Source organism: Silurus meridionalis, chromosome 2 (assembly GCF_014805685.1).
Source record: "Silurus meridionalis isolate SWU-2019-XX chromosome 2, ASM1480568v1, whole genome shotgun sequence".
Classification (NCBI taxonomy): domain Eukaryota; kingdom Metazoa; phylum Chordata; class Actinopteri; order Siluriformes; family Siluridae; genus Silurus; species Silurus meridionalis.
The window spans coordinates 8,593,508-8,608,963 of record NC_060885.1 but is presented as its reverse complement, the minus strand read 5'-3'; the positions used below and the strand labels follow the sequence as shown (position 1 = coordinate 8,608,963).

At 39.1% G+C, this 15,456-nt stretch overlaps 1 protein-coding gene across 3 annotated transcripts in view; it reads left to right on the top strand.

Annotated features, from left to right (window-relative positions):
- The window catches only part of maml3 (mastermind-like transcriptional coactivator 3), a 172,092-nt gene extending 157,095 nt beyond the window's left edge, over window positions 1-14,997 (top strand). For all 3 annotated transcript variants that reach the window (XM_046837161.1, XM_046837180.1, XM_046837170.1), the window contains exons 3-5: window positions 4,863-5,132; window positions 7,283-7,367; window positions 10,804-14,997. In XM_046837161.1, coding sequence (XP_046693117.1) covers window positions 4,863-5,132; window positions 7,283-7,367; window positions 10,804-11,762 — 1,314 coding nt within the window. In that variant the 3' untranslated portion in view covers window positions 11,763-14,997. The remainder of the gene's footprint in view (window positions 1-4,862; window positions 5,133-7,282; window positions 7,368-10,803) is intronic.
- Window positions 14,998-15,456: the final 459 nt, after the last annotated feature.

Sequence of the window (15,456 nt, the reverse complement as noted above, 5' to 3'; positions counted from 1 at the left end):
CTCAACATTACAGCCGCTGTTGCCTGGCTACCTGCTCTCCCTCTCTCTCTTGTTCCTTGATCCCTTTATTTCTCTACTTTCCTTTCGTTCGGTTCCGTATCTCTTGTACTCATTTCTCGTTTTTTTTTCCTTTAACTGCTGTCTCTTTCTTTCCCTTTTCACTCTCTCCCTGTTTTGTACACACCTTTTTCTTCTTCAGAATTTTATCTTATTACATTTTCTGTACCCCTCCCCTCTTCTCATTCTCATTCTCTCCGCTCTTTATTTTTCCTGATTTCTCTCGCATTTTCCCAGTTTCCTTCTCTTCCCAGGTCTCTCTTTCCTCCTCTGCTCTACTTTTGCCTCATTATTTATTTTCCATCCCTTCATTTCCCATCACTTCTTCCGATATACGTTCATGTCTGTACCACTAGAACAATCCTGAAGCAATTGATCCTTTTCTATCTATTCCTCATCCCCTTTCTTCTCTTTCCTATGTTTGTATATTCTTCTATTTTCCTTCTTTTTTTGCCTTTTCTCTACACCTTTCTCTTGCTTTCTCATTCTCCTCTCCTACGGTCTCTTATTTATCGCTTCCTCCGTTTCTTCCTCGATACTGTTCATCTTCCTTCTTTCTCTCCCTCGTTCGCTCTCAGGCGCATTATGGAGCAGACAGGAAGAGGCCGATGTATATTACAGCACTCGTGATTAAGCCGTCGAGTGAGCGGAGGGAGGGGTGTGTGTGTGGGGTGTGTGTGTGTGGGGGGCAGTTAGCAAACCACAGAGAGGGAGAGTGTGTGAGCGAGTAAAGGGGAGATAGAGAGGAAAGTACGGATGACAGCGTTTGGATTGTAAAAGAGAAAGTGGGGGTGTGGGGACAGAGATAAGCAGCGATATTGAGGGAGAGACTCGGAGAAAAGCGAGAAGGCGTGCATGACTGCCAGATAGGCATGGAGGTGGGAGAAACGGAGATATGACGATTCAGAGAGTGAGGATAGAGCAACGCTGCCCTCATCTGTCCACACGCGCACACGCGTACGCACGTACACACTCATGCTGCTCTGCGCTCGTTTTGTCAGCCTGGCTGGTTAAGTGAGGAGATCCTGCAGCCTCTGTGGAGGTTTTCACGTATCGATCGTTCGACGAATCTGAAGCGTCTGCTTTTACAGCCAGAAAGAGGGAGAGGGAGTTAGAGCCCAGCCAATCAATCGATACAGCGAAACGCAAAAACACACACATCGACACAGACATGCGCCGTTGAACCCCATTGTTCTGATCATATCATATTTACGACAATATTATAAAGTAGTTATAACCGTAATGCATTGTGGGACCTCGACATACATCCATAGCATTAGTGATTGGAAGATCGGATCTTTCAGTGACTTGGTTCTTTAAATCTCTTTTTTAGAGTCATTTAGTTTATTTCGTTCATTTGATCAGAAATAAAGTAAAATGTTTCATTTTTAATAAGCAGATCCCAGAACCACTCATATCTACTGGTCTGTATCCTTAGTTCTATTGTCACATGACTCCCATAATCATTGTAATAATAATGTAACGTCATGTTCGGACCAAAAAAAGATTTACTGCATTGCATAGCATCTATCGGAGTCACGTGACAAAAGAACGAACGACTCGGACCAGAGGACTCATTAGAGAAACTACTCCATTCTGATTCCTGTACATAACCTACAGAGATTTTGCGATGCTTTGCTCATGTGCGTCCAGTAAAAAAAAATTAACAAAGCACTCTTTGAGACTACTCGTTCTTCAGAGTCACATTAAAGTGACACATTAAAGGTATCGTCTTTATCACCGGAAAATTCCTGCAAAATGGTTCAATCATCTTTTAGATGGAAAAAAAAATGTGTAGCTCACACAGGGATGAAAAAAGCGAGCGATGATGTGGTACCTCTGTGATGATTTATTTCATTAGGACTTATACATGTTTAAAATGGTTTATTTCGGATTGTCGTAAACCCGGGTAAATGAAATCCTGGGTTATCTCGTTTCACGGTTCGCCCTGCTCGCGCTTACCCGGGGATAACAATTAATCCTGGGTATTCATCATCTGACAATGCCGGGTTAATGTTCTTGTTTGCACACAGCACATAAACATAATGTTGGAACACTGCGTTGTTCCTCACTGCACTCGTTTAGAACCGCAATGCAGAATTATTGCCGAAAAAGCAGGTTTTATAACCCGGGATAAAAAATAAATAAAAAACGGTGCGCTTCTAAATTACACGTGTGAAACGTTCCTCTGCTTGGGGTTAAAATCTGGGTTCAAAATGGCAATTATCTCAGGGTTAAACACGGTATCAAAAGCCCTACCGAGTCCAAATAGGACTGTCTTATTATTCTGTAAAATAAAAGCTCGTATTTTACTGGACATATTTTATCGTTCATTATGGGATTTTAGAAGGTATTAACAGACAGGATGTAAAAGTGCATTATAATAGTGTGATTCCTTCTATAATTGTTTTCCTCATGTACTAAAGTATTTCAGCATAACTAGGATTAGGATAGTTAATATTTATAACACTGTGTAGTGCCAAGCTGAGGTAATGTTAAATATCTAAATAACTATAGCTATGGGACAGCCGTATTGAGAGTTTTTCAGCGATAGTTCTTCCCCAAACTGTTACCACAAATTTGGAAGTTCACATTTCTAGAGTATTTCTCTCAAAACAGAGGCATTAACTTCTCCACTCAGTTTAACTAGGAAACCTAAACCTGTTCCAGCATGAAAATGCGCCTGTACACAAAGCCAGCTACATGAAGATATAGCTTACATGGGTTGGAGTGGAAGATGTTGAATGACCTGCTATAGAGCTCTGACCTCATACCTATTGAACGCCCTTGAGATGAATTGGAACGCTGACTGCACACCGGGCCTCCTCACCTCCTATATCAGTAACTGGCTTACTAACACCCTTGTGGCTGTGAATGAGCAAAAATCTCCACAAGCACACTCCAAAATCTAGTGGAAAATTTTCCCAGAAGAGTGGAGGTTAATATAACAGCAAGAAAAGTGGAATGGGATGTTCAAAATGCAGATATGAATCTTAAGATCGGACATTTTTGTCTATATATTGTATATACAACTCACTGCAAGTACTCATTGGGTCATAAAGGCAAACTCCACCCTGAAATACACACACAAAAAAAAGATCTATATTGAATCTATATCTGTAATTTGTTTAGTGATTTTGGGGAAGTTAGAGGTTATGTGTCATGGTGATGTCACTGGGGATGTTAGTAAGATTACTAGAACACTATTTAATTGATCAGCTTGTTGAAGAAGCAAATTTAATCATAAAATAAATCCAGAGTGCCACTAAAGAGCACACATATTGATAATGAATACTGAATGTCATTTAGGTGGATTTTTCTTTTCAATGGCTGATTGCAGACTAGACACCAAACATTTCCATATTTTCCATAGATTCACTATAAGGCACTAATGGGACGAGTTGGAGACGCGCTGTAATTGGTTCTAAGTGAATGTTGTTCTGGGATCCAACCCATGGTTTGGGTTTAAATTTTGCTGAACTTAAAGAAATTGTGTTCATCCTCCTGACAGGCATTTGAAGCTTTCATTGCATAATAAAACAAATACCATCACTTGAAACGCACTAGCATGCTCTTGTATAACTACCGGATGTTAAATATTAGGTATAGTGTGTATTATTATATATTTAAAGTCTGTAAAACAGGACCATTAGAATGGAATGAGCTGCTCTGTTGTAATGTAGAGAACAAGTTTTGATGATAAAATAAACTTTATTGTGCACTTTTATGTGCTCACTTATATTAAAAACAAAAACTTGAAATACTGTTTTCCTCAGTTGAGTTCTGCTTACATCTAACCAAACTGCACTGTGCATTATAGGCATTCCATGGCTGCTAGAGCACATCAACATCACCTGCAGTGCATTGTGGGGATTATGACAGGGTATTAAATATTCTCCATTACAGCACAGCCCTGTTAATTTCTTCATTCTGATTGGTTCAAGAGTTCATTATCTTTCTACAACAGTAGTCCTGATTAATATTAATGCTCTCACACATCAGGGAAGTTTTCTGTGAGGAGAAGCTTATAGGATATTCAGGATTTGTGGTTACTAAAACTTTTGTCTAAATTTCATGACAGGCAAAAGGCATCAAAAGGCAGAGAAAACTACTGATTATTACATGAATGTTCTATACAATCAATCTAGCTGTAAATAGATAAAGTATGTTTTTATTGAATAAATAAAAACCGAGGTATAAAAGAAATAAAACACTGTTGTTGAGGATCAGGTTGGGAACAGTTCAATAGCATGCTGATCCATGTTTAATTCTTTTGTGATGATAATACATGTTAGGGCCCCCATCAGCAGTGCACTACATACTGAATAGGGCCCAGAACGGACCCATTGCAAGTCATACTGTAATGGAAGATGACCTCTTTTTTTTTTTTTTTTACCCAGATTTCTCTGTCATTCTGGAAAACCAAAAGTAGAAAATCTGAAATAAATAACAAGCTGATATATCTATGATTTTAAATGTGTTTAGTTACTTTTGTGGATAAATTATTGATTGATTTATATTAAACATAGACTGTTCTGTTATAAAAAATTGATCATTCTGACCCAAAATGTAGCCAATTGAAGTTGACTGAATTTTAGCTGGCTTGTTTGTTTAACTGGTGGAATTCAATAATAGCGAGTCTTTTTGGTCTCAAGTCATCGTGACCTAAATGTGTTCTTCAGCACCACATGCTTGTGCTGAATGAATCGTCCGGTTTTATTATCCATTTCTCTTTTCAGTGGTTGTTTTTTCTGTTCCTGTCTTTTTCACTGAGTTCTTATTGCATCTCTTTCTTCTTTTTCCAGGAGCAGGGCATGGTCGGGATGCCGCGCCAGGCCGGAGGCGTCCAACCCCCTCATGGAGGGCCAGGAGGCGTGCCTGCAGCTGGGCCTAATGGGGCAGGGCCAGGTGGTTATTTGGGCAACCAGCAGCAGCAGCAGCAAGCAGCCATGATGAAGCAGATGATGGCTATGGAGCAGGAAAAGAGAGTTCAGCTACACCTGATGGAGCAGCAGAAAGTTCAGCTTTTGCGAGAGCAAAGACAACAGCAACACCACCATCTACTAGCAGAGCAGGTACGCGCCACATACGCCCTACAGACATACAGCTCAACCTGGAAGCCTTTTGAGGAAATAAAGGGTTCGAGAACTGTCATAAATCAGATGTAAGCAGTTCTTGAATAAGTTTTCATTTTTCACCACGCTGCAGGAGCTGTGACTGCAATATGAGTATTTTGGAAACTGTTGACCCCCTAAGATTTTCACACTCAACAGTTTTTCGAGTTTACACAGAATAGTGCAAAAAAACACTGACTGAGTGACATTTCTGTGGGTGGAAATGCCTTGTTGAGAAGCAAGGTCAGAGGAAAATGACCAGACTGCCAGAAAGGATATAAAAACTCAAATAATCACTCTTTGCTATGAGATGAAAAGAAAAGCGTTAAACATTTCCCACAGCTGCAACAGAAGACCACATCAGCTTCCAATGGTTTCAGTCAAGAACAGAAATCTGCTTCTATCATGGGCAAAGACTCTCCCAAACTGGACCGATTAAGTTTACCATCTTCAACTGTTTGTCATTCCTGTTCTTGGCAAACATAATTGGAAGCTGATGTGGTCATCGCTGTTGGACCAACCCGACCCTTAGGGTTTTATGTGTTTTGCACTCTGAGATGCCTTTCTGCTCAGCAGGGTTGTAAAGGTCGATTACTATAGACTTCCTGTATATACCTGTTATATTGTTTTTATTTCTCTAAACAACAAGGTGTTTCACTCTACAGACCCTTTACTCACAGGATTATAGAGAGATCAGAGATCACACTTTTTCCCCATTCTGATGTTAAAGTAAATGGTCTGTGTATATTTCACTATTCAAAAGTTTTTTTTATTTTGTTTACTCACTAGGCACTAATAAGAACACGTGTACAATTATAAAGAATATCTTATTAATTTTTAGCACCACATTATCTGTGTAAAGCTGCTTTGAGACAGTGTTCATTTTTAAAAGCTCTATACAAATAAAAATGAATTGAATTGAGTGTACACTTGCTAATTCAGGCCATTATGCGGTCAGGTGGCAGCGGCTCAGTGCATAACATCATGCAGATGCAGGTCACATTTAAGTTAATGTTCACATCAAATATCCAAATGGGGGAAAATAAGTTGTGATTTGCCTTTTAGAAACATCTGTTGTATCGAGGGTTTGCCCAGTTTACTGAATCTAAAAGCACCCAGTGAGCAGACAGGTCAAATGACAATTGTCTAGTGGACTTGCTCTAATCCTGAGGACTTGTGGTTTGGGGAATAATAAATAGGAAGTTGGATAGTGCCACTTATTTGTGGTGTCCACCAAAATTGATTCAAATGGAAATATTGACAATTGAGGTTAAAACCTGCAAATGCATGGATGAAAAAGCAGAGAAATGACCGATATATGTATGACCAGTGAGAGTACACAGGTGCAAACAGAAAATTAGGGGGACAGAATGGTTAACAGAATGTTTCATATTTTATTAATTTGTCAAATGACACTCCTGAAAAATGTTCATAACTCCTCCTGCATTAAAGTGGACATATTGCACTCACAGTCTGGTCCAGTTTACATTCGGTCTGGGGAAAGTTCAGCCAACAAAGACATTAGTGTACAAAGACTTTTGCAAATGATCTACAGAAAAGTCTGCAGTTGGGAACGTTTTTCTACGTTTCCTTATTTCCCCTGCTTACGTTGTGCATATTTTCTCTGTAAATACACCCGAATGACTCTTTTTATTGTATGTTGGTAATGTCTTAACAAAAGAGCATCCACTTAACCACACTTAAACTGAGACAGATCAAAGTACCGCGTTAGCAAGTGTGTGTGTGTGTGTGTGTGTGTGTGTGTGCGTGCACAAGCACACACACCACCTGCTGTTTTAATTTCCTCTCTCTTCTATCTCGGAGAATATGCTGCTAAAGAGACTCTTAACTGATATCGGATGATCACACACCTCTCTCTTCTGGGGAGAAAATGGTTCTGTTTAGCCCACCAACACAGCACACACACTTAACAAACACTTCTCCAAGGACGTGTACTATTTTCCTGAATTTCCATCCACGTTATTGTTTAGGCTTTTTTTCTCTCATATAAGCTCACCTGTTCTTCTATTGTGTGCCTTAATCTGTTGCAGTTATGAGGTATTTGTGTGTGTTTTTGTGTGTTTGTGCACTGACTGTGTGTTTATTTGCAGTTACAGCAGCAGCAGCAACAGCAGCATCTCCCGAGGCAGATGAGTCAAGCACAGAGGAACCCGTATCCTCTCCAACAGTTTCAGGGTAAGAAACTTCAAAAGCAGTTACGCAATTACATTCCTTTCATTTCATCCGTTGTCATTTAGCATACATGTAACCACTTCAGTGTGTTAAATACATTAAGATAATCAGCTAATGTGTATCAGGGCTGTAAAATTGTTCTTTAAGAAATGCATTTAAATGTTGCATTGTGTCAAAGTATATAGTACTTCAGCACTTCACCGTGAATTGATATCACATAAGCTTTATATTATATTTATATTCATAAAGCTTACTTTTTTATTACATATATTTGAATATTTCAGTTTCTTTAGCCACATTGATGAGTGACACAGATACTGACCCAGATTTGACTCTTTACTTCTACAGTCTTAAAATTATTTTTATATATAAAACTACATGCTAAGGACAAATTATTGTCCCTTTTCACTACACACTGCATAACATAATGGCACTGAGCAGACTATTTAGTGTACTAGACGTCTACTAGCATCCTTTTTTTATGGAATAACAGAGACTGTTAAACTGCAGTTAGAAACTAAATGACTTTTAAGGAATACCAGTTTTAGGACCTGTACTGTTCGTGCAGTGTGTGTGTTAAAGTGTATCGTGTGCTTTACCTTTCTTAGAGTTTTGCCGATGTGTTTGCTTCTGCATATACTCGAGTGCATGAATGTGTGTATCACTTCTTATATTTGTGTTAAGGGAGTAGGACTGTGTGTGTGTGTGTGTGTGTGTGTGTGTGTGTGTGTGTGTGTGTGTGTGTGTGTGTTCTGTTGCTGAGTTCATTTGTTTATTTCACTCTTTTCACAGCAGATCATTCACTCTTTTAGTCTCCAAATTACTAGTTTGTCAAGTGCACTGACTGCTCCTGCCTCCCCCTGAGCTAATGAGAGAGCTCACCCTCTCTCTCGCACGCACACACGCACACATATATACACACACACACACACGCACACACACACACACACACAGTCCTACTCCCTTAACACAAATACAAGAAGTGATACACACATTCATGCACTCAAATATATGCAGAAGCAAACACATCAGCAAAACTCTAAGAAAGGTAAAGCACACGATTCACTTTAACACACACACACACACACACACACACACACACACACACACACACACACACACGTATTAACACGCGCACACACAGCCTGAAGGGAAGTGTGTCTATTGATTGTTCTGTCATGTTGCCATGGAAACCATGTTAGATGCAGATCCGATGGGAAATACCCTCTTAGTCAGAGCCATCAGTGGGAATGGGGCCTGGGGAGTGTGTGTGTCTTACATTAGGCATGTTCAGGTTTGTTGAACGTAGCACAATGTTCAAGGAAGCTGCAAATGAGCATCTCTGTCCAGTCATCACCCTGTAATTAGGGCAGATTAAAGCTCCTTCAGCTCGACTTCCATATCTGAAGTCTCGACAATGTTGTTATACGTTAAAGGAATAATCAGGGCAACACACACTACAGTTATATGCCACATCTTCACTAGGAGTGTTTTGCAGTGTATCTCTTCTAAAACACCATGATTGTAGAGTCTCGATAGGTGATCAACGTCCTGATGTATGAAACTCAACAGACTTTTGATTTTTGTTTGGTGCATTTGCGATTCAATTATTGTCATTGTATATTATAGTTAATGTTTTTAGTTTGTACATGAACAATATATAATATATTTACACGCAGGGCTCAGAGTTTACTTACAGTTGCACACTTTCTCCCATCAAGTTTGTTCTTTATAAATCACAGCCTTTGTGTGGAAAGTGGCATATGCCCTTTTTCAGCCACGTTTATAAATGAGACCCCTGGACAGTTAAACACAGAAGACGCTTTAAAAGGCCAAAAAACACAACAGAAATGTTTGTATTGAGATCATTTCAAACTAAGACATAAAGAAAACACAGTACAGTGCATTTACCTTTTTAAAACGGTAACGGGGGCAGCCAAAAGAAGAAGATATATGTATGTATATAAAGAATATATTAAGGCTGTCAGTTAAAATATTTAATTGTGATTAATCACAAGATTGTCATGAGTTAACTCTCGATTAATGGCAACTTAATCACAAAATCTTATGTTATATACAGTATAACATACAGTACTAAGACATAAAAATCTTGTAAATGTTTTAAAGCAATTATGGTGTTTTAAATAACATAAAACATTAGGACACCAAACGGAACAATTGCTGTTTCCACACGGACGGTTTTAATTGCCGGATGTGTGCACCATGGCGGATTTTGGTGTTTGATTTGCGTTTTTGGCGCATCAGTAAAACAAACGTTTAGTGATTAAAAATTATTTTTTAATGAAGTTCTTTTTTTTTATGTAAATAAATTATATAAATGTGTATTGCGTTAAGGTCTATTATATTTATTTATACTTTTTATAAAAATGGTCAGAGACGCAAGCTGCATTAATCTTGCGTTAATAAAATTTGTGCCGTTGAAATGAATTTGTGTTAAGCCGTTTTTAACATGTTAATTTTGAAGCCCTAATCTGCGCTGTGTATTCAGACACCTTTCTATCTAAACCAGCTTCAACTTCTTCAGCAATTTCTTCGGTGCTCGTCTGTTGGATCGGACCCCACGGTCCAGCCTTCACTCTCCACATCACTTCGAGATTTAGGTTTTGACTATCCACACTGCTATACCAACATGGCATTCAAGTATACCAACATGGCATTCCAGTTTTTACTCTGGTTCCTGAATAATACACTTGAAGACAAATAATTTTCCAGAATACACCAGTAAAGCGAAAGGGCTTACCCAAACTGGGGAAACAAAATTTGAATGAATTTTACCTTATAGAACACAAGTCAAACACACACACACACACACACACACACACACACACACACACACACACACACACACACACAGGCACACAAACACACTCGCACACACCCATATCCACTTTTCTAAAAGTGGAGCTATCACAAGGCTCAATTGCAACCTATGCTCACTCCCCTCAGCATCCTCGCTTCAAAACGTAAGCTGCCTCTGTTTGCTTGTTTGATTGTTTATTTCTTTATATATTTATTGGCAGCACTGAACTTTCTCCCTCACATTGCCTGTTGTCATGGCAACTTGCCCTCTTCCCAAATTTCCGTGCACAGTTTCAGTCTGCACTGGAATGGACTATCAGGATTGATGGAGCCTTTCCAAATGAATAGAGAAGCACCATGCATCGCATTACACGGCTCCGCTGCCAATTTGCCGTGCGTGTGCCTGGGTGTTTCATGCAGAGTTGAATTACTAATCTTAGTTATCTATTTCTTTACTTTTTGAGGAATTGCTCAACTTAAACATTGTTAAATTGCTATACAATTGAGCCTTAATTGGAACTCAGGAGCTTTCAATTTAGAGTTATTGGTATTATGTTATTAAGTATTAATTTAATATTTCTCTAAACATGACGTTATTTTTTTTCCTCCGCACGAATAGGCACACAGCAGGAGATGGCGAGGAACCAGGCACTTCAGAGCATGAGGAATCCTCGCCTCCTACAGCAGCAACAGCAGCAGAATCAAGGCATGCTACAGATGGCGCCAGTCCAGAACCCTGGTCCCATGCCCACTCAGGGGGAGATGGGTGTGGCCTATGGAAGTCAGGCAGGCACGCAGGCAGCCATGTACCAAGGCATGAACTCGGGAATGGGTCAGATGCTCCAGCCACAGCATCACCCCAACCAGGCTAGCATGGCCATGGCACAGAGACCTGCGGGTACAGGTGGCCAGGGAATGGTGGGAGGCGGAGCTGGAAGCGGATATGGGCAGGGCATGATGATGAACCCTGCCCTCTCTCAACAGCAGATGAAGCCAGCTGGGCAGCCAATGGCCAAAGCCCAGGCTCACAGACTGCAAAGCATGATGGGAGGTGGAAGTCAGGGATGGCCTCAGCAGCAGAATATGCAGGGCATGAGTGGAAGGACTACAAATGACATGGTGGCGTTTAACAGTAACCCTGCATATGCCATGCAAGGTGGGCAGCCGTCAAGGATGCCCAAGCAGCATTTCAGCCAAGGAATGGGTGGCCAGGGGATGGTAGACCCACGAGCCATAAACCCAGCAAGTATGGGTGGACCCATGATGCCTCACATGGCAGGCCAACCAAGGCCCAATCAGCCAAGAGGAATGGCAATGTCAGGTATGGGTCAGGCTATGCCCAACATGGCTGCTTTCGGACAGGGCTCCACACAGACCATGGCAGGGGCAGGACCAGGCGGAGGGGCATATATGCCAAGTGGGCAGACACAAGGCTACCAACGGACATCTAGTCAAGACTTAGCTTACGGTTATGCTGGCCAAGCAGGGACTGGGAGTGGGGTCTCATTCGGCCTGTCAGACAGTGCAGAGCTGGACTCAACGGACGGCTGGATGGAGGAATTTTTTCCTAGCCAATAGCCAACGTGGAAAATGTATTGGGGTGGGGAACTTTTGAGATGGGCCAGAAAAGTGTTTTTTTTCTTTTTTGTCTTTTTTTTTGTTTTGTTTTGTTTTTTAAGAAAAATGAAAATAATTTGTAGACTGTGTGTTTTGGGTTTTGTTTTTTATATATTGTTTATTGTTTCCATTGAATATAATGGGAAGAATATTACATGTTGTGTATTGTACGTGTGGTGTCACTATATTTAAACAACAATCTCTAAGATCGGATTCCAGCTAGAAGCCAAGTCTCTCTAGACTTCATCTTGTGCCCTTTATCATATTTTATTATCATCCTCATCATTTCCAGACTTTTTTAGGGCTGACACATTGTAAAACCTAAATTAATTGTGAAATAGAACAATTTTTGCCCAGTGTTTAGATCAGATGTTGGTTTTTGCTCTCAACTCTGCTTATCCAGTAATGAATTCTTAAGTGTGTGTGTGTGTGCGCGCGTGTGTGCAAGAGAGAGAGAGAGAGAGATTGGTTTTATATAAAAAAAAAATAAATAAATAAAAAAAAAGCACCGTCACCTCACCAACAATTCTCTATGCTCCAGTAGTGATTCAAAGACCCAGCAGTTAAACTTCTACTGCATTTTTTCCGCAACCATCACAGCAAACCGCCTCGCCATCATTCCTCTGCACATATTTCACCTGTGTTTGTGTGCTTTAAATAAATTAAGAGACTTGGCAGCTACACATTCGTCTCTCCACCTAAAATCTGAAAGCTGGAGGACATTGTTTTCTCGTAAGTCATATGGCAGCTAGGAACACAAGCATGGCATCATCTCCCACATGGGCCAAAAACACACAGGCCCCTTAACCAACGTGCAGCCAAACACATATTTTAGATCCAACCTTCAAATGTAACAGCTTCCAAAGTGAATTGTGGCAGCTAGAAAGGCTTTCACATAGCAATGGGGAAAAAGGAAGGATCACTTGTCTGATCGCTTTCTATGTTTGGAAAAAAAAAAAAAAACCTAAACATGACATCACTTAACTGAAGATAACAAATCCTTTTCTTTGCTTTTATTCATTTTCAAGACACTTTTAATCAAAGCATTGAGCTGTGCTGTCGAGAACTGAGTGCTGGGGTGATTCTTATCTTCTGATAAACTGTAATCTGATCTTATGTATAAGACGAACACTTTCACACCCTTGAATTGAACTGTTCATGTACATCCAGTTGTTAATGAGTTGGGTTTGTTCTTTCGGGTTTAACACAGCACCACTGCCTGCCTTCATTCAGGGCAGAACACCATCAGTTACTGTCAGTAATTCCTTTACAGAAACCCTTTAGGGGGGGAATGTTTGGAATAGACACAGTGTATGGAGGTTGTATTCATAAAACTTTATAACTGTGCTTATAATGCTTCATTAAACTGGTAATGATCGTATTTTTTAAGAAACTCCAGTAATGTCTGATTAAGCATAAAACAGCTGACTGTCACAAAGCTGCATCCATGTTAACACAGATGCATTTTGAAATTTTCTTCAAACTATTCAAACATGTTGACCCAATAGGACACATTTAATAAAAATGTTTTTCCAGAGTAGAGTGGACCCAGACAACAGAGACTTATGTGACAGTCATGTGACCTATTTGACTCAAACCAAATAAGATGGTGGACGTTGTACTGCAGTTGTCCTGCTGCTATCCAGTTTGATGGGGTTGTTAATGACTCCGATCTGAAGGTTGTACAAATGAAAACTTTTAAGTACCTTTTTGTTTTTACAAGTGAAGTATAGAAATATTTTTTTTTTTTTTTTACACAAACACTGAGCAAACATTTCGAAAACGCTATTCACCAAACACCAAAACATTTTAAATGATGAAGTAACTGATGCAACATCCATCCTGAACTCAATTTCAGTGTTTAGTGGTGTTGCTTATTCTCTCCCATTTTAATGCAACTTTCTTTCAGGTTCTTTAATGCCTTCCAAAAACATGAAACCAGATGATTGGCTATTTTAAATGTTTAAATGGACCAGTGTCCGATCCAAGTTGATTCCCACCATGACCCTAACCTGGATAAATTGGTTTCTAATGAATTAATTGCTAATAATTTTTTATCATAATGGCATTTTAAATGTAGATGATCATTTGAAAAATTCCCTCATTATATTAACATAGTTTTATCACTATTACTGTATAATGTCTCGCTGATTGTCAGCAGTCCTGCTTGCCACTGAATTATAACTTGATTAATGTATTTGATGTGTATTTGTGTTACAAAACAAATGATCAAATGAATACCATCCTAAGCACAGTTATGAGGATTTATGAATTTGCAGTGTTGCTGATTTTTACGTTCGTTCATATTGTGTTCAAATTATCAAATGGGGAAAAAAAGCTCATGTAGATCGCTTTCTTATTCGGTGACCGAGTAAGTCTTTCGATCCAACCTGATTGTCTCTGAGGAATGTAAAAACGACGACTGCAACCATTCTTTTTATTCCGCTTCATTGTCGTTATCAGAAGGAGGAACCATCAGCCATGTATGCAGTGTATTCAGGACGGTGATTAAGTGTTATAGTGTTGCTCTTTCTATTGTAATATCAGGGAGGTGTGGCCCTCTCTCTCTCTCTCTCTTTCTCTCTCTGTCTTTCTTTACCCTCCTCCTAATATCGCAACCTATCTGGGACCAAGTCACACACAGCGTATAGTTTTTTTGTTCGTCATTTCCGTCAGTCATTAATGTTGTCTTTTTCAGCTTTTTTGATTTTGTACTGGTGCTGATTATATATATATATATGTGACGAAAAAGATTCTATATAAATATTATATATATAAATATATAAATATATGAAAATGGCTATATGTAAATATGTTTCTACTGCTTTAAATACACCAGAAAATGTGTCTCTACTTTCTGTAAAGATATAACTGTTTAAGATAGAGTATTTTTATTTCCTTTTTCCACTTTTAAACTCATCCGAGCTATACCATTGCACTTCAGTCAATGTCTTACTACTAATGGATAATGTAAACTTTCTCTGATTTTTATTTCCAAGGGATTTTTTTTTCTCTACTCTGAGAACTTGGAGAATTTCGAGTTGTACCTAATGCAGTGCTTCTACTTTCTTCCCTTGTACATAGTCATGAAAATGTTAACACCAGAGACTTACAAAAAAGGAAGAAGGGGTTTTTTTTTGTTTTGTTTTTCAGAAAAATACAATAAAGAGAGCGTTTTCTCGCTGATACTATTAAATGAAATGTGCTGTTCTTGATTTGATCTACAAGACTATGAAGCAGCAAAAAATAAAAATGAGAAAAATTGTGAGAAACAAATGTGAAAGACTGGCCTACATTTAAAAAATGTAGAAGCTTTCAAGTTCGTTTCAAGGTCATGGGCCATTTGAGGAGTAATTTCTAAAATTAATGCTATTCTATTTTAATTACGTAGTTCTACTGATACCAAGGTGTGACATTTTAAAAGAGATCAGATTTCAGTTATTTAGATAAGTTTCATCTCTCAATTTCGCATCTTACTTGAATCTAAATGGCCTTCAGAGAGTCTGTTGGTGAATTATAAAACCTAGAGATCCAGTAGACTGATGCATACGCTTCATTAAATAAAACAGGTTCTGATTGGTCAAAAGGTATTGATTAATATTCTATAAAAGTAGCTCTGATATTAATATAGACATTTTATATGATAATGCACTTG